Raw genomic sequence first — 19,975 nt, forward strand, 5'->3', positions numbered from 1 at the left:
CGCAAACGCTGGGCCCTGCCCGCTGCCCCTTCGGCCCGCTGCCGCAGCCCGCCAGGACTTTTCCCGCGCTCGCTTCCCGGCGGAAAATGAAAGCGAGCGCTGTCAGCGGACGCCAAGGGGTGGGATCCACTATCTTTTACTAGGCGCAAAGAAAAGGCGGAACCAACTGCAGAACTGCAGAGGTGTGTGGCCCTGCCCGGGTCGCTCGGACGCCCCGCCCAGGCCCGCCCTCCGGGCCCCCGGGACTCCATTTCCCAGAGGCCCCCGCGGCCCCTGGGGGCGGGCCCGTCCGCTCTCCCTCGCTCCCGGGGCGGTGAGTGGCTGTTGCGGAGGAGGGCGGGGCGTGCCGCAGCCAATCACGGAGAGGCTCGTTACGGCGGCGGAAGCAGCGGCGCTGGGCTGAGGGGTGGGGGGCAGAGTGCTAGCGCCCCGGCGGCGGCGGCGACGGCGGCGGCGGCAGGTCCGGAGCCCGAGGACGGCGGCCCCGCCAGCGGGGAGGGCGCGAGAGCGAGCTCGAGGCGGCGCGGCGGCCACTTGGCGCGGCACCCAGGTAATGGCGGGACGGGTGCTCGGGCGGAGAGGGGAGGAGACGAGGGGGCGGGGCGGCCGAGCCGGGCTGCAGCGTCCGTCCCGCTGCGCGTCCCCGGGGAAGGGCAGCGGCGGCCCGCGCCTTGCGGCTCGCGCCCCGGGTCTTTGGCGAGCGGGGCGCGGCGGTTGGGCCAGAGGCAGGGGCCGGGTCTCCGGCGGCACGGCGGGGAGGAGGCGCCGGGAGGGGTGGGCCGCGGGCGGCGTGGGGGCGTGGCGGGCGCAGGCCCCGGCGGGGACGCGGGGCGGCCGGGGCGGCGCGGGCGGGCGGGCGGGCGGGCGGGCGGCCCGGGGAGTTTGGCTGCTGGAGCAGTTTAAAGTGACTCTCCACATCCGGGCCCTGCGCCCGCCGCTTTCAGACACCGAGCGAGGCGGGGCTCCCCGCGTCCCCGCCCCCCGCGCCGTGCGGCCTCGTCGCCTCCTGCCATTGGCTCAGCCGCGAGGGGCCGGGGCTGCCCCGGCCAGGCGCGCGCCTGATTGGCCGGCCGGCGGCGGGAGGGTGGGGCGGGCCCAGAGCGCGCCGGCGGCCACGGATTGGCGCGGGCGCCCGAGTGACGCGGCCGGCGCGGGGCCAATGGGCGCGCGGGGGCGGCCGGGTCGGTTCTGAGGAAGAGGGTCCGGCGCTGGCGGCGGCCGAGCGCGGCCGTCCGGGCTGGACGGGCTGGACAGCGGCCGCGCCGCCCCCCGCGCGCCCCGGGAGCCCGGCGCTGCGCTCCGCCCGGGCTCGCCTCGAGCCTCCCGGGCCCGGCGAGGTGGGCGCGGGGCGGGCGGGGGGCGGGCGGCGGCCGCAGGCACAGGGGCGCCCCGCCTCTCTGGGGCTCTCGGGTCGCCGTTTCGGTGCCTTCCCGGGCGCTCAGAGACCCTGTAAAACCGAGTCTCTTCCGGCTCGGCGGGGGGCTTAGGGCTGGGGCTGGGTTGGGGCCAAGGGGAAGCGCTTGGCCCGGGCGGGGGTCCCGGGAAGTGGGCGGGCCTCGGGCACGTGCACTGGAGCATCGCAGCGGGCCTGGGAGCGAGTGTGGATGGAAGGTTCTGGGTTTGGGGAGCGGGATTTCCCGCCCCTCCCTGCCACACTCTGCAGGTGACCCACCGAGGACAGGACTTGCCATTTGCACGAAAGCGTGGCCCGGATGCGCGTGTCTCCTTGACAGGCTTGCGCGTCGTCCAGGTGTCCGTGGGGCTCCAGTGTGGCATCCTTTTTTTTTTCATTTTTGCTTTTTGCAAAATGCACAGGGGTTACTCCTGGCTCTGCACTCAGGAATTACTCCTGGCGGTGCTCAGGGGACCGTATGGGATGCTGGGAATCGAACCCGGGTCGGCCGCGTGCAAGGCAAACACCTTCCCCGCTGTGTGGTGTACTCTCTGTGTGCACGGTATCCCCCCACACCAGATAGGTGTGAGTACTGATCGATCCCGTGTCCATCAGAGCTAACAGTGTCAATTCTGTGCTGCCAATTCGTAATCATTGTTTTTGGGAGGAATATGTTTTTGCTTGGGGGGCACCTGCCACGGTGCACAGGACTAGTGCCGGCTCTGCACTGCACTTGGGGTGCAGGGAGACCCTCTGGGGTGCCAAGGGCCGAACTCAGAGTGGCTGCATGGAAGACAAGTGCCCTGTCCTTCTGTGCTGTCTCTCTGGCCCCCACAAATCATTGTTTTCAGATAAGTAGGGCTGTACTTGCTTTTTTCCAAGGGAAGATACGGTCATACTCGGGATGCTTTTACTTGTCATTGTTAATTCTCATCTCAGAATTCAGTAATGACCGATGGACTGTTCACTCTGCAGGTGGAAATGAGTTCTCAGCAGTTTCCTCGGTTAGGAACCCCTTCCGCTGGGCTCAGCCAGGCCTCTCCCCAGATCCCGAGCAGCGGCTCTGCAGGACTCATCAACCCAGCAGCTGCAGGTAAGACCCAGAGACCCGGAACCCTCCTTTCCCACTTAAATTATTCAGACTCCTCTCGCTTTTTGTAGATACCAGGTTATCAGATTTGAAGAATATTTCATGGTCTCCTAGTTCCGATTTAAACAAGGTTCCCCCTTCCCCTTTCTATTTTAATCTCCTCAGTGCATGGAATGTGTGAGGAATTGCCTACAGCCCTTTTTAATGTTTTTGGTTTGGGGGCCACACCCAGCGTTGTTCGGTTTGCTTCTGGCCTCATGCACTGACACTCTGCAGGTGCTTGAGGGTTGGTGTGTTTTAGGGATCCAGCCCAGGCCGCCTCCTTGCACAGCATGTACACAGACCCCTTAGGCTACTTCCTTAGCCCCAGGAATTTTATTTTTATCACATGACAGTGTTTTTATTTAATTAAGATCCTAGGGATACAGTGTAATTAGGGGAACCAAAGGTGTATAAGCCTTGCCTTTGAGGAGCTTATTTGGGAAAAAAGCTTGTTTTAAATAAAATTTCATATGTATGCAACTTGCTTTTGAGTTTGAATGCTCTAGGTCAGTTCTCAGCAGGAGCTGATTTTTGCCTTACCTAGAATATTTGACAGATTTGACAGTGCAGTGCTCCGGCAGGTAAGGCTGTATAGTATAGCTTGGTCCAATTGTCCAGGCGCTGTAGTTCCAGTTCCTGGCATCCAGTATATTCCCTGAGCACCTCCAGGAATGAATCCTGAGTGCTGAGTCAGGAGTAACCTTGAACATTGCCAGGAATGCCCCCCGCAGAAAATAGTTTTAGGGTGCAGGAGATAAGTATCTCGCTCCTTCAACAGTGTTGAAGCTGAGAAGCGCCTTTGAACAGGCTCAAGTAAAATTACAGACAAAATGCAAAGTAGTGTTCCTTTTTCCTAATCCTTCTTCTAGTTCTTTTTAGACGTGCAGTTGCTTCATGCCCCTCGCCTACTAGTAGCCGTCTAAAGGACTGAGCACGTTTTGAGAGCAGGAGGTCGAAGCACTCCTGGGTGTGACCAGAAAAATACTCATGTTTTCTGAAGGAGTGATAAAAGTTTTCTTGGCCTCGGAACTTATGTATTGTTTCTTTTGTTGCCGCCTCCTTCCTCTTCTTGCTTGTTTGGCTCATGTCTTCTCCCGAGGTTTTGTATCAGAGTCCCTGTGTGTCGGCTGTCCTGGCTGCCTCGTCAGCTCGGGGCCTCTCCTCGGGGTGGGACTGCAGCCTGTTGTGCTGCTTTTGCTGCAGTGACTGATAGAAAGGAGTGGTCACAAGCTCCCACAGACCCAATAAAATCTTGACTCCTTAAGAAATACTTCTGGGGGGACAAAGGGTAGGGTTCTTGTCCTGCTTGTGGCCAACACGGGTTCGATTCCCAGCATTCCATATGGTCCCCTGAGCACTGCCAGGAGTAATTCCTGAGTGCAGAGCCAAAGGTGAGCCCTGAGTATTGCTGGCTATATATAGCCCAAAAATAAACAAACAAAAAACACAAAGGAAAAGAAGTTTTTGGCAGTGTTTTATATTTGACATAAATTCATGACAGAATGGTTTAAATGAACATAGGGAGAATATTTTTATTTTCTGCAAGAAGTGCTGCTCATTGAAACAGGTATCAAGTAGCAATAGTTACTTTGTCAGGATGTCAGCATAAATCAAAATTGTCTAGAATTTTACTTCTAAATAGTGTATATATTTTTTCTTTCAGTTGCTCCTTAAAAAGAATTAAATTTTCCCTTAGTGAATGTTTTTCAATAGCATGGATTGCTCTTATCATTTGTAGTAACTTGGGATCCCGAGCTTATCAGAATTCCAAATATGTGTTTGCAATTGAGATGTATAGATTGCAAAATAGCCTGAAGTAAAACGCTTCAGTTGTCTGGAATGAAATTGCTGATGGTTCCAAAATTCTCAATGGGAAGTTATCAGTAAATTTTATCTTAATGAAGTTTTCAAACTCAAAACATTCCCGTACAAATATGACTTTGGGGAAAGTTATAAAATTATCCATTTCCCTTAAAAATGTAATAGGTGAATCTTTTTGTATTTGTGGTAAGTTAAAAATCAAAACATGGAAAGACTGGGACCTGAGGAATAGCACAGTGTAGGGCACTTGTCTTGCATATGGCCAACTGGGTTTATTCCCCTATCCCGTGTGGCCCCCTGCGCCCCACCAGGATTGATCCCTGAATGCAGAGCCAGGAGTCGACCCTGCGCATCATTGGGTGTGAATCCAAAACAAAACAATAAACTATGGCAAGACAGGTAAAACTTGACTCACAGTCATCATCCTTATTTCTGCAGGAGGTCCTAAGGAATGTGTGCACACACATGTGTGTACGTGTACAGCTTTGGTGTGGGGGGTGCCCACTCGCCAGAGTTCTGGAGATACTCTCAGCTCTCTACTTGGGGGTCACCCATGGTGGTGCTCAGGGGCCATGCAGGGGATTGTAGCTGGGCCTCCCCGTGCAGAGCATTCCCTCAGCTCCTCGAGCCTCTCTGCGGGTCCCTAAAAGAAAGAAGACATGTATCTAACAGGTTTGGGTTTTGAGCCACACCCAGCAATGCCCGGGGCTTTCTCATGGCTCTGTGGTGGGGTCACTCCTGGCGGTGGTCCTTCCTGGGGATTGAACTGGGGTACACTGCATGCAAGGCAAGCACCTTAGTCCCTATGGCCCAAAAGGAATTTTTTTTTTCTTTTCCCCATTTTTTTTTTATAATTTATTTATTTTTAATTAGAGAATCACCGTGAGGGTACAGTTACAGATTTATACACTTTTGTGCTTATACTTCCCTCATACAAAGTTCGGGAATCCATCCCTTCACCAGTGCCCATTCTCCACCACCCGTAAACCCGGCGTCCCTCCCACCCTCCCCACTCCCATCTCCCCCCCCACCCCACCCTGCCACTGTGGCAGGGCATTCCCTTCTGTTCTCTCTCTCTAATTAGCTGTTGTGGTTTGCAATAAAGGTGTTGAGTGGCCGCTGTGCTCAGTCTCTAGCCCTCATTCAGCCCACAACTCCCTTCCCCCACATGGCCTTCGACTACAATGTAGTTGGTGATCGCTTCTCTGAGTTGCCCTTTCCCCGGAACGTGAGGCCAGCCGCGAAGCCATGGGGTCAACCTCCTGGTACTTATTTCTACGGTTCTTGGGTATTAGTCTCCCACTCTGATATTCTATATACCATAGATGAGTGCAGTCTTTCTATGTCTGTCTCTCTCTTTCTGACTCATTTCACTCAGCATGAAACTTTTCATGCCCATCCACTTAACTACAAAATTCTTGACTTCCCCAAAAGGAATTTTTTAACTAGTAAGTGAGATTAAAAATGGTTGCAGGATACATGTTCAGTGTATGAATTATTCGTTACATATCTGAATGTTTAATTGAAAATTTTTAAATACCACTTAAAATGATATAAAAACATTAAAAATACCTAGAGGTAAATTTAGCAAGATATATATGAGGTGTGGAGTTAGAAAACTGTAAAACTGCTGAGAGAAATTAAAAACCTGAATAAAATGGAGAGACCTTTTTTTGTAGCGTGAGAACCATATTCAAAGAAATTCTAATCAAAATCTTGTTCCGATCTTCTATAAAAACTGATGGCCTGAATCTAAAATTTATGGAGAAATCAAAAGACCTTGAATAGTTAGAGCAATTTCAACAACAAAAAAAAAGTTAGAGAATTCAGCTGCTTTATTTCAAAACTTTCAGTAATGCAACATGCATCAAGGTTAATATTGGCGTAAAGATAGAAGCCTGGGCCCTGGGAGAGAGGGCAGAGCCCAGAAGTCGACACCCCTGTTGATCCGCAGTTCGCGTTTGCTTGTAGGTAATTCAATAGGGTCATAATTGTCTTTTCTACAAAATAGTGCAAGAACACTAGCCTACATATGGGGTGAAGTGAGCCTTGACCCTCACAAAAGTTAATTTCTGATTTGCTTGTTTGAGGGTCACACCCAGCACTGCTCAGGGAACTAGGAGGGGTGCCAGGGATAGAACCCACGTTGGCTGTGTGCAAGGCAAGTGCTTGTAACCCTCTGTGCTATCTCTCTGGTCCCCAAAAGTTAACTTAAACTATCATGAATCTAAACTTGAAAGTGAAAAATTTCCGAAGAATAGAGTTCAGAGATAGCGTGCGTATTTCTGCAGGCTCGGGGTTGATACCTGGCACCAGGTGGTCCCCTAAGACCACTAGGAGTGACCCAAAGCACTAAGCCGAGAGTAGCCCCTGAGTGCTTCCAGGCTTTTAAAAATAAAAACAAATTCTAAAAAGCAAACATAGGGGAACTAGTCTTAAGCAGGAAACACAGCGTTAGTTTACCAAAAAACACCATTAACGAGAGCAGCTGAGGGGCAGAGCGATAGAACAGCGGGGAGGTCGCTTGTCTTGCATGCCACCAACCCCAGTTTGGTCCCTGGAACCCCACCAGAAGTGATTCTTGCTTGAGTGTAGAGCTAGAAGTAACCCCTGGGTGTGGTCCAGAAACCATACCAAAGAGAGAGAAACTAATACATCTTTTTCATTGACATTAAAATGGACTGTTCTTTATTTTGTTAAAAGACAATTAACAAAATAAAAAGTAGCCCTGGACAGAGAGGACAGACAGTTTGGAGAATCTGTATTTAACCTTCTCCTAAATGCCATTCTCTGCGTTCCCCTTTTCCCCACCAGAAACCTTTCTCTCTTTTTTTTTTTCTTTTTGGGTCACACCCAGCGATGCACGGGGGGTTACTCCTGGCTCTGCACTCAGGAATCACTCCTGGCTGTGCTTGGAGGACCATATGGGATGCCTGGGATTGAACCTGGGTTGTCTGCGTGCAAGGCGAACGCCCTCCCGCTGTGCTATTGCTCCAGCCCTGCCTGTGTTCTCTCTTGAACATGCATTTCCTCCTCTTTTTCACCTCTCTTACTCCTCTCAGTAAATTCCTTTGAATAAAACTGCTTTGCTTTGCTTTACTATTTTGCCTCCTCCTGAAATACCTTCCTGTGAGGGAAGGTGCTGGTCCTGGGAGGCCGGTGCCAAGGTGAGGGCTGACTTTCCTCTCCCGCAAGGAGCAAGTCCTCGCTCCAGCCCGGGTCCACAGCTCCCCCAGACATCGGGTGGTGGGGACCAGCTCCCATCCTCGCAGAACAAGAGGGCTCCAGGCGAGCTTGCCGGCTGCCTTGGAGGCTCTGGCAGTGAGCGTCTGTCTGTCTGTCTGTCTGTCGTGTGGGTGCTCGAGCAGACTTCCCAGACCCGACCCGCATGAGGCATTTCCCCTGTGGCCTGCGTGGCTCAGGCAGAGAGGTGCGAGCACTGTGTTCTCGGGTCTCCCTCCCTCGCCCCTACGCCCCCCCAGGGCTCTGATGCAGTATTCTCCCTCCAGCCCCTTCCTCCCCATTCGGGGGGCAGGCCACACCTCAGCCCGAGATGTGTGTTCCCACACTCCCTCCCACGGGGCTCCGAAGGGACCCACATTCCTTAGAAGATGGGAGAGGCCAGTTAGCGTAGAGAAGATCCTCGGCATCGCTGATCCTTAAGGAACACAGTGAAAACCCAGTGAAAACTGACTGCACGTGGCAAGAGTAGATTCTAGAATGACCCACAGCGTGGCTGTCCTGACGGGGTTCTGCAGCGTGCAGACCTCCCACTTGAGAGATGTTTGGGACGTCTCACAGACCCAACTCCCCAGGCCGTCCTGTCCGAGGCGCTTACATACTATAAGGGAAAATGTATCAGACGTGCGAGCACTTTGGTCGAAACTACCAGCTGGTGGCGAGGTCAGTAAGGCCTGGTGGAGCCGTTCGGTGGGATTCTTCCGCGGTGGCTGGGGCTTACGTGGGCGTCCCTCAGCCTCTCGCTGGCCGAGGCCCCTTTCCAACTTCTTTCCTTCCTCTGTGCCCCCTTTCTGCCAGCTGGGCCCTGGTCCTGGGCCCCTTTAACCCAGTTCTCACCTGTGCCCTCCTGGGATGTCCTGAGGGCCCCAGCAGGCCTTACAGCCCTTGTTAAGAAACGTGGTTTATGGATACGAATGAAGATCAAGAATATTTTAGGGCCCTGGGAGATTTCAGCAGCTGGAGCATGTGCTTTGCTCGCGGGAACCCAGGTTCGGACCCTGGTACCTGATGGCCCTCGGTGTAGCCAGAAAGCAGACATAAAAAGGAGTGTATTTTACTAACGCCCCAGGTAGGACACGAGCCTTGGGTGTGTGAGCCCTGGCTTCAGTCCCTGCGCCACAGAAAAGGAGGAAGAGGGAAGCCAGGCAGAAGTGCGTGTGTACGAGACCTAATGAAGTTCCAGGGAAGTCGGTGAAGTCCTGGTCGGGTCGTGGCCTTGCAGGAGTGGGGAGGGAAGGCAGCCGTCAGAAATCGCTGAACTTGGGGCTGGAGCAATAGCACAGCGGGTAGGGTGTTTGCCTTGCACGCGGCCGACCCGGGTTCGATTCCCAGCATCCCATGTGTTCCCCCAGCACCGCCAGGAGTAATTCCTGAGTGCAGAGCCATGAGTAACCCCTGTGCGTTGCCAGGTGTGACCCAAAAAGTCAAAAAAAAAAAAAATCGCTGAACTTGCTCGAGTAGCGAAGGTGCTCTTGATCGGGTCAGTTGTGGTTCCGGAGCTCTGCTTTTGTGAAAACTAGCCTAGGATGTTGATAAAAGTTCGGAAATCACCTAAACGCCCATCAGCAGTGTGATCATTTAAGCTGGCATTTCTGTGAAGAATTCCACATGGCGTCTTAAAAATAATGCCGTGTGTGAGGGGAGATGGCGCAGGTCTGGGAGCACAGGTCTGATTCCCCGCACGTGTTCCCCGAGCGTCGCCCCGGAGGCCTGAGCGCCACCAGGGGTGACTCCGGGAAGTCTGGTCCCCTCACAGTCCTGCAGGCAGGACTAAGCGTCGCCTCCTCAGCCCCGGGATGGGCCCTCAGACCTCCTGAGCACTGCTTGGGAGCCCCTCCCTCCCGCCCGCCCTCAGGATCAGTGCGGTGTAGTGCCGGCATGCAGCTCAGTGCTGGAGCACCCGTTGGCAGGCTCAGTTCCTGACTGCCGAATAATTTTACCCTGATGCAGGATTATTTTTGAGAAGCATAATAATGCAGTGCTGTGGGCAGTACCCAGCAGTTTCTTTCCTAGTTTATCTCAGTAGAAATTGAACCTTTCACTAAAGGACATAAACAAGACGATTATGGCACTGCTGTTCATAATAGCAAAAACCGAAGCTGATCCAAATGCCTGTTAACAGGAAAAGGAGTAATGTGTGGTTTACTCCCCTGGTGACATGTCGGACAGCATCGGGAACAAACAACCTACAGCTCTTTGCAGTTGCGTAGGTGAATCCTACACCTGCATGTAGAAGAAATAAAACACGCCAGGGTGCACTGGTGTGAGTTTATCTGCAGCTCAGAAACACAGCAGTGGGGCCAGAGTGATAGGAGGAGGCATTTGCCTTGCTGTGGCCAACCCAGATTCGATCCCCGGCATTCCAGGTGGTCTGCCAAACACTGCCAGGAGTGGTCTCTCGGGGGCAGAGTAAGATGAAGCCTGACTGGCTGTGCCCCCTAACAAGCAAAATCAGCAAGTGATCTGGGAGTAAGCTGGTGAGGGGCAGTAGCCGGTGGGACTGACCTGAGGCTTCTTGGAGAATCAGTGCAGGGCTGGACACGGGGGAGTCAGTCAGTCGTGAACATTTACTGAGATGCATGATGAACATTTACGGGCTCGTCATTATAAAGACAGCTGGGTAAAAAGTTAAAGACCTGCCCATTCTTTACAAAGGTGAAAAGTATGAAGGTTCTATCAGAACGCTCACTCCTGCCGAGTGTCTTGAGGGGAGAGATTTGGGGTGCAGCTTTACTTTAGTTTTACAAATAATCAAAAGTTTTTGCATAAATGTAATTGTTATTTTCAGATAATATGGGGTTTTTTTGGGGGGGTTTGCTTTTTTGGGGGCTCACACCTGGCGATGCACAGAGACTACTTACTCCTGGCTCTGCACTCAGGAATTATTCCTGGCGGTGCTCAGGGGACCATATGGGCTGCTGGGAATTGAACCCAGGTCAGCCACGTGCAAGGCAAACGCCCTCCCCGCTGTGCTATTGCTCTAGCCCCCAGATCATGTTTTTTCAATGAGTATGTTCTTATTACATGAGTTCCTTAAATTTCTTTAAAAATTAGTTTCTAGATAAGTGATGTGACAGTTAAGAGGAAAGAGAGTCTGGCGTGAGAAACCCCTTGTATTCCTCCCGTCCCCACACCTCCTCTCCCTGACCCCGGCTGCTGCCCCACACATCCCTGGCGTTTAGCTGCGCCCGTCTCCCTGGCAGCGCCTAGCCTGTCGGCTCTCGTGGCACTGATCAGCCCTTCGCTTTCCCTCCAGACTGTTGGGTGCTCTGGGAGCCAGTATGCCCCGTCACAGACAGAGGTGCAGAAACTCAGTTAATTGTCACTTGTTTTTTCCTCCTGGCTTTTGGAGCCACACCAGTGATGCTCAGGGGTTACTCCTGGCTCTGCACGCAGGGACCACTCCTGGCAGGGCATGGCGACCACAGGGGGTGCCGGGGGTCCAGCCCAAGCCCAGAGCAGCCTGTCAGGCAAGCCCCTGCTGTGTGCTGTTGCTCCTGCTTGCCCTATTTTCAGTGAAATCGTTGTCTGTCTTCTTCTGCTCGTTGATCTCTTCTGAGCACGTTTTGGATAGCGATCAGGCTTTTTGTTCATAATTATGAACGATGTCCGAAATACATCCCGTCTTCCACAGGTTCCACCGTGTGTTCTGATGCCCAGATTCTCTGGTTAAGAAACCATCACAGGGGCTGGAGCGATAGCACAGCGGGGAGGGCGTTTGCCTTGCACATGGTCAACCTGGGTTTGATTCCCAGCGTCCCATATGGTTTCTGAGCATCTCCAGGGGTAATCCCTGAGTACAGAGTCAGGAGTGACCAAAAAGAAAAAAAAGGTCACAGGGCAGTGGCCAATCTGTCAGGCCTGAGCCCCCATCAGAGTCGCTCTGCCGGTGCGTGCTGTCGCGTTGGTGTTGGAGGGCGGTTGTTTCACCTTTCGTGTCTCTCCTAGTCAACGATGAACCTGGTCGAGACGCTGACGTCGGTGCCCGGGAGCACCTGGGCGCCAGTGGCTCCCTGCAGTCCCGGGAAGACAAGCAGGAGCCCGTGGTGGTGCGGCCCTACCCGCAGGTGCAGATGCTGTCGACACATCACGCGGTGGCGTCCGGCGCGCCCGTCACAGTGACGGCGCCCCCCGCGCACCTGACGCCAGCAGTGCCACTCTCGTTCTCGGAGGGACTCATGAAGGTACGAGAGGCGCAGGGGGTCACCTGAGCCGCGGCTAAGATGGCCTGATGCTCTGCCGGTCTCCTTCCTGTTGACCGTTAGTTCGGCTTTTCTCTAGAACTTAATTTTGGTGTTCTGAAGTGCCTAATCATACGCCCCTGGGTAGTTAGCGTCACAGAATTTTGACCTTAATTTTATACATTATGGTCATGCCGAGTCTGCGTTTACGAATGAGCAACATACTAAGTCGTGTTGAAAGACACGGGGTGCCTGAGAATATTGCCTTGCGTCTGCCTTCTGGTTGTGCTTCACTTGCTAACAGCGTTTTTGTTACATTTGCCCACACTTGAGAAACAGCATTGCCTAAGCTCTAGGTAGTGCTTAAACACTGGGAACTGACCCTATGTGGGCCGTGCAACTGAGCATAGGGGGTGCAGAAACATGGGAGGGGGCAAAAGGGTTTTGAACGCACCATCACTGAGAATTCACCACCAGCTAGGTAATAAATCCGAGGTGTCTCTGGCAGCTCTTGCCCACGCTGCCTGTCTTTGGTGGAAGAGGGGTCACCAGTGGGAAAAAGAAGCCTGGTTTGGAAGGAAGAACACGGACTCTCATCACACAGGGCTGCACCTTCTCGCCGGTTATCTCCCCGGGTGTTTTGAGGAAGTGCAGCCATTGCTCGTTCGCTCTCCTGTGAGGTGTCAATGCTAGTGGGCTCTGACGCTGAGGGAAGGACTGTCATGTGAATGGTGAATGTCTTCTCTCCTGGCACCCACCGAGTTTGACTTTCATCCAGTTCACACGTCGAATGAAGCGCATCACTGGTGAAGAGCTGCTGCTCACTTCCTGTTGTCTTCTGTTCGCAGCCACCCCCCAAGCCCACCATGCCTAGCCGCCCCATTGCGCCTGCTCCACCTTCGACCTTATCACTTCCGCCCAAGGTTCCCGGCCAGGTGACCGTCCCCATGGAGAGTAGTATCCCTCAGGCATCAGCCATTCCTGTGGCGACAATCAGCGGACAGCAGGTACTCTTTCTCGTAGTTTGCTGACTTGGTGATGGGGAGAGCGGACTGCTGAGCCTTCTTCCTGAGTGCCAGCAGTGTGCTGTAGACTGGACCAGGTAACACGGAGAGTCCCCGAGGTCTGCAAGGGAAAGACACGGGGTTTGAGAGGAGGCGAGGGCTGTGGGGAGTGAAAGCCATTGTGTGTGCTGGGCTTTGTCGTTGTGCCACGCGTTGGCATCTGCTGTGTATGCACACGGCGCTCAGTGGCAGAGGGGCCTTGCTAAGACTGTCAGCTCAGAACCCAGTTTGCTCGGTTGCACGTACAGGGGAGGGCGGTTGCCCTGCGCAGGGCTGACCCAGCGATCTCTGGCAACCCACATGGTCCCCTGAGCACAGAGCCAGTAGGCAGCCATGAGCTCTGCCTGATGTGGCCCAAAAGCAAAACACTGAAACAGAAAACTGAGCCAGACTGGTCGCCTCTGGTTCCCTCTTGAGTGCAGGTGTGCCTCCGGGGACAGCTGGCGGGTCTCAGCAACCCAGTGGTAGCACTTCTTCTGCAGTTGCAGCCCTACTCCGTAATATGAATTTGATTGATTTACGATTTTAAGTTAAGAGCAAAGCGATACTTAAAATTCTTGTATTTGAAAAAGGTGTTCTAGAAAGATGGGTTCTGGAGCCCGAGCACAGTGCAGCAAGGTGGGCACTTGCCTTGCACGTGACTTTCCTGGGTTCCGTCCTGGCACCCATTGTGGCCCTGCGTCCCACCAGGAGTGACCCCTGAATGCAGAGCCAGAAATAAGCCTACCCAACCAGGAATTTTTCCTAAAGAAGCATTCTTTTTATTGGCTGCTTCCCCTGGGTCTCCGTGTGAGAAGTGCCACCATCTGTCCGGGTCGGGACTGTAGGTAGGAGCTGTCTTGTGGAGGAGAGGTTCCCAAAGGGTGGTCCAGAGCCAGGGGGCCCGTCCGGGCTCCTTTATGCAAAGCGTGCTCCTAGAAAGGGCCATTTTTGTAACGATTAAAGGCCTGGTCGCAGAGTGCTTCTCGCATGTTTGATAGTTGAATATTCCCTGTAGCATGAGAAAGCGTGGCTGTGCGGTGGGTGAAAAGAGGGCCCGGTAGGAAACAGGCTCTGGCCAGGAGAGGACAGTGGGGAAGCCTCAGCTGGCCAGTGCCCATGTCTCAGAGTGGACACTTGGCATCCATCTACCTTAGGCTCTCGAGCTGGTCAGGTCGGAGGAAGCTAATGGGTCCTCAGAGTCGCTCACAGAGACCCAGAGGCCCAGATCAGTGTAAACTGTGCTTCAGGGTTTTAGACATTTTGGTTGATGTGGTTCTGGGCCCCAGGGCAGTACTTGGGGCTGCTCCCACTCTGCTTATGGGGGAGGTCAGGGCGCTGAACCCGGTGCTCAGCACGCGCAGCAGGCGCCCAGTGAGTTGGGTGGTCTCTCCAGACTCGTTTGAGTTTTTTCTTTGATTTTGGGCCACACTCTGCAGTGCCCGGGGCTTACTCCTGACTCTGTAGTCAGGGATCACTCCTGGTGGGCCGCAGGGGACCACATGGGCTGCCCGAGTTTGAACCCAAATCAGCCACTTAAGGAAAGTGCCCTGCCTGTGGTACTGTCACTTAGGCCCCTGCCTGTCATTTTTTAAAAGTTGAGCCATCTTCTCCCTTCAGGCATACACTGAAACGAATCAGCCCGTGTGCCGGAGAGGTGGTGCCTTTGGTGAAGTGCTGGCCTTGCAGCCTGTGCGGCCCTGGGCAATCCCAGCACCCACACAGCCGCTGAGGCCCACCACGAGCAATCCCGAGTCCCTCCCGCTGGTGCCCGAAAACCCAGCAAACCAAATACACATGGAAAGGGTCAGCCCACATTTTGAGGCAGCTGACTTCCTGGAAGCGGCCGTTAACTACCAGCACTGAGCCAAGCTTGTGACCATGACGTGTCGTGCCCCGTTTCTGCAGGGACACCCGAGCAATCTGCACCACATCATGACTACCAACGTGCAGATGTCCATCATCCGCAGCAACGCGCCTGGGCCCCCCCTTCACATCGGAGCGTCTCATTTACCTCGAGGTAAAGGCAGGGAGTTTTGTTCACACTCTCAGAAGCAGAAATTTCAAGTATACATTTGGTGGAAAACATGGAAGTGTTGAGCATATCCAGAGTCAGTTTATTCGAGTTGCAGAACAGCCTAAATATATGTCGAACAATACACATTTTTTGCCTAATCTGAAAAGTTCTTATACAGGCAAATTGCAAGTCTGCATATATATAAATTTTAAAGCACTACTGCTGTAAAGCAATCATAATCTTCTGGTATACAAACGTTTATAGTCATGAATTCCTCAAAGTATGGTAGTCTGAAAATGGTCTTCCGTTTTAACGAATAATCTACAAGCTTTAATGGTGTGTGTGTGTGTGTGTGTGTGTGTGTGTGTGTGTGTGTGTGTGTGTGTGTGTGTGTGTGTGTATGTGTATGTGCGCGCTCGTGCATGAGCTCAGGGCCTCCCACCTGTGTGCTGTGAACTGCTGGGCTGCGTCCTGGCGTCAGCACAGTTTCCTGTTTTCTCTAGGGCCAGCTGAGCTGCTGGGGGGACCCGGGTCAGTCCTAGTGACTCTTGACCTCGTGACACAGGCCCCACAGTTTGGAGCTCGGGTTCTTGGTGACCTGGGCTGTGCCGGGAGGTTGGGGCCACTTGGCGTGTGCACTGCCATTGTGCCACGCTCCTGCCCTCTCAAGTACTTCGGAAGTTTAGATGATGGTGCACTAATAAATTCTTTATTGCATAGCAAAAAGAAGAGATAAATTGTAAGACTTTGAGCAGTGAGATGAACTGTAAGAACTTAATCTTAGAATTAGGTCCTGATAGTTCATAAAGGATGAAATGGGACTCGTTTTCTCAACTACCCGATCATGAGCTGTTCAGTTCTTTTAGAGAGAGTCAGGTCGTTGCTGCCAAGGCCGGGGAGGCTGCTAGGGAACTCTCTCAAGGTCTGGGGCGCGTGCTTTGCCCCTGGAGTCCCAGTGTGCCCCTGAGCATTGCCAGGCATGGCCCCCAGACAACCAGAGGCAGAAGTCTAAAGCCAGGCCTCTTGACTGGCCCTTGTTGGGCAGAGCCCACTGCAGAGCCAGGGGCGCTGAGCCGTAGGCGTCCTTGGGACCCTTAAGACGCCGCTTCTATGACCGCCAACAGCTGCCCCTGCCGTCGCGGGCTCCTCAGGCCAGTGTTCCTGCCTGCTGCGGAGCTCCGGCCTGAGTGCCCCGTGCTGAGCTGGTCACCGAGAGCTCTGGGGTGACGCTGGCTAGCCCTTGTCAGTCCCTGAATGCTTGTTCATCTTCGTCACCTGCGCGGTGAGAGGCGAAGTCTGTGTACGCAGAACTGTGCTGAGCACCGACAGACTGAGCTTCAGAGACTGCCCTCACCCCCCTAGGGAGTATGTTGGCACTGCACTAACCAGACTCTCTTTCCAGGGGCGGCGGCGGCGGCTGTGATGTCCAGCTCTAAAGTGACCACGGTCCTGAGGCCGACTTCCCAGTTGCCAAATGCTGCCACCGCTCAGCCAGCCGTGCAGCACATCATTCACCAGCCAATCCAGGCACGTGCGGCCGGGAGGCGCCCCCTGGGGTCACTCACCTGCACAGCACTGGCGAGTGGCCAGGTTTCCCAGGGAAGGAGAGGCGGGAGGGACACACGTCCGGGGGACGTTATTGAGAGCAGCGAGGACGCAGGGATGACACCGTGTTCGGCAAAGTCCCGCCAGGGCTGAGATCTCAGATTTGGATAGGGAGTCAGAGGCCCAGGTGCTTTCTGTGGTTTTCTTCTTTAGAAAACGTTTCCGTTTTCATTTCTTTTCTTTCTGGAAAGGAGGCATCCCTTTCTATATGTCTGTCAGGAACTCCGTGGCCTGCGTGTCACTGGAGCATAGTTAGTACCAAGGATTGCTGTGGCGTCTCCGAGAGTGGAACTCTGAGATCCGGAGTGTCAGCTTGGCTCTCTACAGGGCCGGGAGCTGTTAAGTTGTTTGAACCCGACAGTATTACCGAGGCCATGTCTTTGGAAGATTTGCTGAATTATATGTGGGAGGGAGAGATCCAGGTGGTTTTGTGGGCCACAGGGTGATAGGCGAGAAGCTGCTCGAGGGCTTGAGACGGGAGCAGAATGCGGGTGGGACACGGGTGTGCGCTGCTGCTCGGGCGCCTTTGAGTCAGAGCCGAAGGTCCTGCTGGCGGGCTGACCCTCGGGAGAGTGCTCGGTGTCTGCGGGGAGGGTTGGAGGAAGAGATGGGGGGGGACAGTGTGACCGGCCCGGCGAGGCCTGGTGGACATGGTGGTGAGGACACAGGACAGGGTGTGGACGGGAGAGGCCAGGGTTGCTCGCCTTGCTGTGCCTCAGGGTCGGGACAGGCGCGGGCAGTGCCCGGGGCGGAGAGCGGAGGAGCCCGAGGTGTGGGCGGGGTCTGTGGCGGGTCCCGGGTAGGCCCTGAGGGAAGTCTGTGCACGGGATGGTCCTGGCGCTCTGGGGTGTCGCTGGCGTGCGTGCGGCTCCCACGCCTGTGCCCGGCTGAGCAGGGATGGGCAGAGTCGCCGTAGCGACTTCACAGGGTCAGCGCAGGCAGGGCAGAGCCCAGTGTGTTGGGCCTGAGGAATTCCGTGTGTCAGCCGTGTTCGGGAAGGGCCATTCCGTCTGTCTACTCAGTGTCGGCTTAGCGCAGCGTCGACTCTCACAGCGGCCTGTCCGGGTGCTGAGGACACGCTTCCTCGGGCCCGAGTCTAGGGCTGCCGTGTGTCTGACGTGGTGTCTTTGGGGCTCTTGTTTAATGGTATTTTCCCTCTCGGCAGTCGCGGCCGCCCGTCACCACCTCCAACACCATCCCTCCTGCCGTGGTTGCCACCGTCTCGGCCACCAGGGCCCAGTCTCCAGTCATCACGACGACGGCGGCACACGCTGCAGACTCCGCACTCAGGTACAGGGAAGGGCAGTGGTCAGAGCCACATGGGCAAATCGTGACTCAGTGGGGTCCTGCTTTCACCGAGCTTCTTCCAGGGAGGGGCTGGGGATACAGGGGAAAAATTGTGGTGTTGGGGGTAGCGTGAGTCTGATGGATTCGAGAGCATGCGCTGCATAATGGAGGCCCGGGTGAATCCTCGCACACGTGGTGTTCCGGGCACTGCCAGGAGCGATCCCTGAGCTTTGAGCTGAAATAGCACCTGAGCACCGCTGGGGACCTGTGGAGTGACCATGCTCAGCAGTGCTCGGGGACTGCAGTACTGGATATTGGGCCATGTCTGCCAGCCCTTAGAACTGCTCCCTAGTCTCTGGTAAGCAAGAGCCACGGTGAGCAGCATCGTGTGGGGCGAGCCGGGGCAGGGGGACTGTGCGGAGTGGGATGCCCCGGCACTGGGAAGGGCATCAGGGTGGGCTTTGTTCAAGGACATACCACCCGAACATGCAAAGGAAGGTGGAGCCAGCAGCACGGTCGGTCCGGGTCAGACCACTCGGCAGCGGGCAGGGCCCGGGGTAGTGACTCATTTGCAACAAGAGGCCAAAGGTAGGAGAAGCAACAGGAGATCATCCTAGGGGTCATAGCAGCCCCAGATCGAGTGATGGCTGTGGGCCACTCGGGCACGTGTCCCATGCCCACAGAGTGGACGCCGGAGCAGGGCTTGCTGCGTGCTTGGAAGTTTTTGTTGCACCAGCTTTTGGGGAATAGAGTAGGTTCAGAGACCAAACTGAAAACAGATTTTTGGGGGGGGTCTTGTTTTGTGGCCACACCTGGCAATGCTCAGGGGTTACTCCTGGCTCTGCACTCAGCAGTTACTCCGGTGGCACTGAGGGGACCTTATGGGATGTCGGAGATCAAACCCAGGTCGGCCACGTGCAAGACAAACGCCCTCCCCGCTGTGCTATCATGCCTGCCCCATGCCCCACGGAAACAGATTTTTAGAAGGGGTGGCAGGAACCTAAGAGGCGATTGTTAGAAACGGTCATACATGCACAGATGTGTTGAATTGTGACGACAGGCAAGAACACTTGAGCGAAACTGCACGGAGAGGTGGAGAGAGTGCCAGGCTGTCTCGCCTCTGCAGCCAGGAGGCGGCGTCACACAGATGCCTGGTGGGAAATGGGGAGAATGCAGAGGAGTTCCAGACTCTGGTTCTGGGTACTTGAGATTGTGCAGTTTCTGCGCTCCTGGGCGGAGTTGGGTTGATACATGCACCCTGAGTCCAGGGGGTGGAGGAGAGGATGGTGGCCCGGGAGGGCAGTGTAGGTCGGGAGGGGCTTCCACACCAGGGCGGGGCGGCTGCTCTGAAGGAGCGAGGTTTCCTGAGGGGAGAGGGAGAGATGATAGAAGTTAACAGGGGATCTTGCCAAGGACGGATTTTGAATCCAGAGGCAGCCGGGGAAGAGCGCGTCTGAGGCGGGCGGATCCTGCAGAGCCCCTCGGAGCCGTGCGGTAACGAAGCCGAGTAGAGGAAGGGCGCCTGCAAGCGTTTCCTAGTCTCGCGGGAGGAGGAAGCTCTGGGCTGGCGACACCGCAGGCTGCTGAGTGGGCTCCCTGCTGGCGGCCGAGGCCCAGCCCTGGTGCCCCGTGAGCCCCTCGGCCACCGAGAACTCCGCAGACAAACAGAAAGCACCCGCTCGCCTTTGTTTTCTGGGTCTCTGAGGCCCGTCGTGTGGAGGCATGTGGCAGGCGGGGGCAGCCTCTGACAGGGACGCTCGAGCTGGGTGACTTTCAGGGACCGTGTCTCGGCAGGGGGACAGTACCGTGCTCACTAGCACCCTCAGAGGCCCCAAGGCCCGGGGCTTGACTAACCAGTTGGGAGTGGGACCTAGTGATGAGTAAGAGAAGTCTGAGGTGCTGCTTTGGGTGTTTCCTTGCTGGGCGAGTAAAGGAAGAGAAATCGCATGAGGGGGAGGGAGGCCTGGGTCAGTGCAGCAGGGCAGGGCGGGTGCTGGCCGGGCCCGAGCGGTCTCCCAGGCACCACCAGAGTGGTCCCCGAGTACAGAACCAAGAGTAATGGTGTGGCCCCAAAAGAGAAAGGGAGTTTGAATCGGGGGTTCTGAAGTGGCTCCTCCGGTCAGCATGTGGTCAGTACCGAGCTTAGGAGTCGTCGACTGGATGCCACAGCGCCGGCGAGTCCAGGGCCGTGAGAAGCAGGAGAGGCCCGAGGAGAGACGATGCAGAGTCTGGCCGGCGAATGCCGGGGAGTGCTGG

The 19,975-nt window shown here is 55.2% G+C and overlaps 1 protein-coding gene across 3 annotated transcripts in view; it reads left to right on the plus strand.

Moving 5' to 3' along the window:
- Positions 1–395: 395 nt before the first annotated feature.
- The window catches only part of SAP130 (Sin3A associated protein 130), a 57,523-nt gene continuing 37,943 nt past the window's right edge, over positions 396–19,975 (plus strand). For 2 of the 3 annotated variants that reach the window (XM_055128285.1, XM_055128287.1), the window contains exons 1-7: positions 396–550; positions 2,369–2,486; positions 11,535–11,770; positions 12,616–12,774; positions 14,719–14,830; positions 16,230–16,354; positions 17,598–17,722. In XM_055128285.1, the coding sequence (XP_054984260.1) occupies positions 2,375–2,486; positions 11,535–11,770; positions 12,616–12,774; positions 14,719–14,830; positions 16,230–16,354; positions 17,598–17,722 (869 nt within the window). In that variant the 5' untranslated portion in view covers positions 396–550; positions 2,369–2,374. Of the gene's footprint in view, positions 551–1,172; positions 1,338–2,368; positions 2,487–11,534; positions 11,771–12,615; positions 12,775–14,718; positions 14,831–16,229; positions 16,355–17,597; positions 17,723–19,975 lie in introns of those variants that run through there. The other variant, XM_055128286.1, reaches the window with a different exon arrangement.

This window comes from Sorex araneus, chromosome 2 (assembly GCF_027595985.1).
Source record: "Sorex araneus isolate mSorAra2 chromosome 2, mSorAra2.pri, whole genome shotgun sequence".
In the NCBI taxonomy this organism is placed as follows: Eukaryota; Metazoa; Chordata; class Mammalia; order Eulipotyphla; family Soricidae; genus Sorex; species Sorex araneus.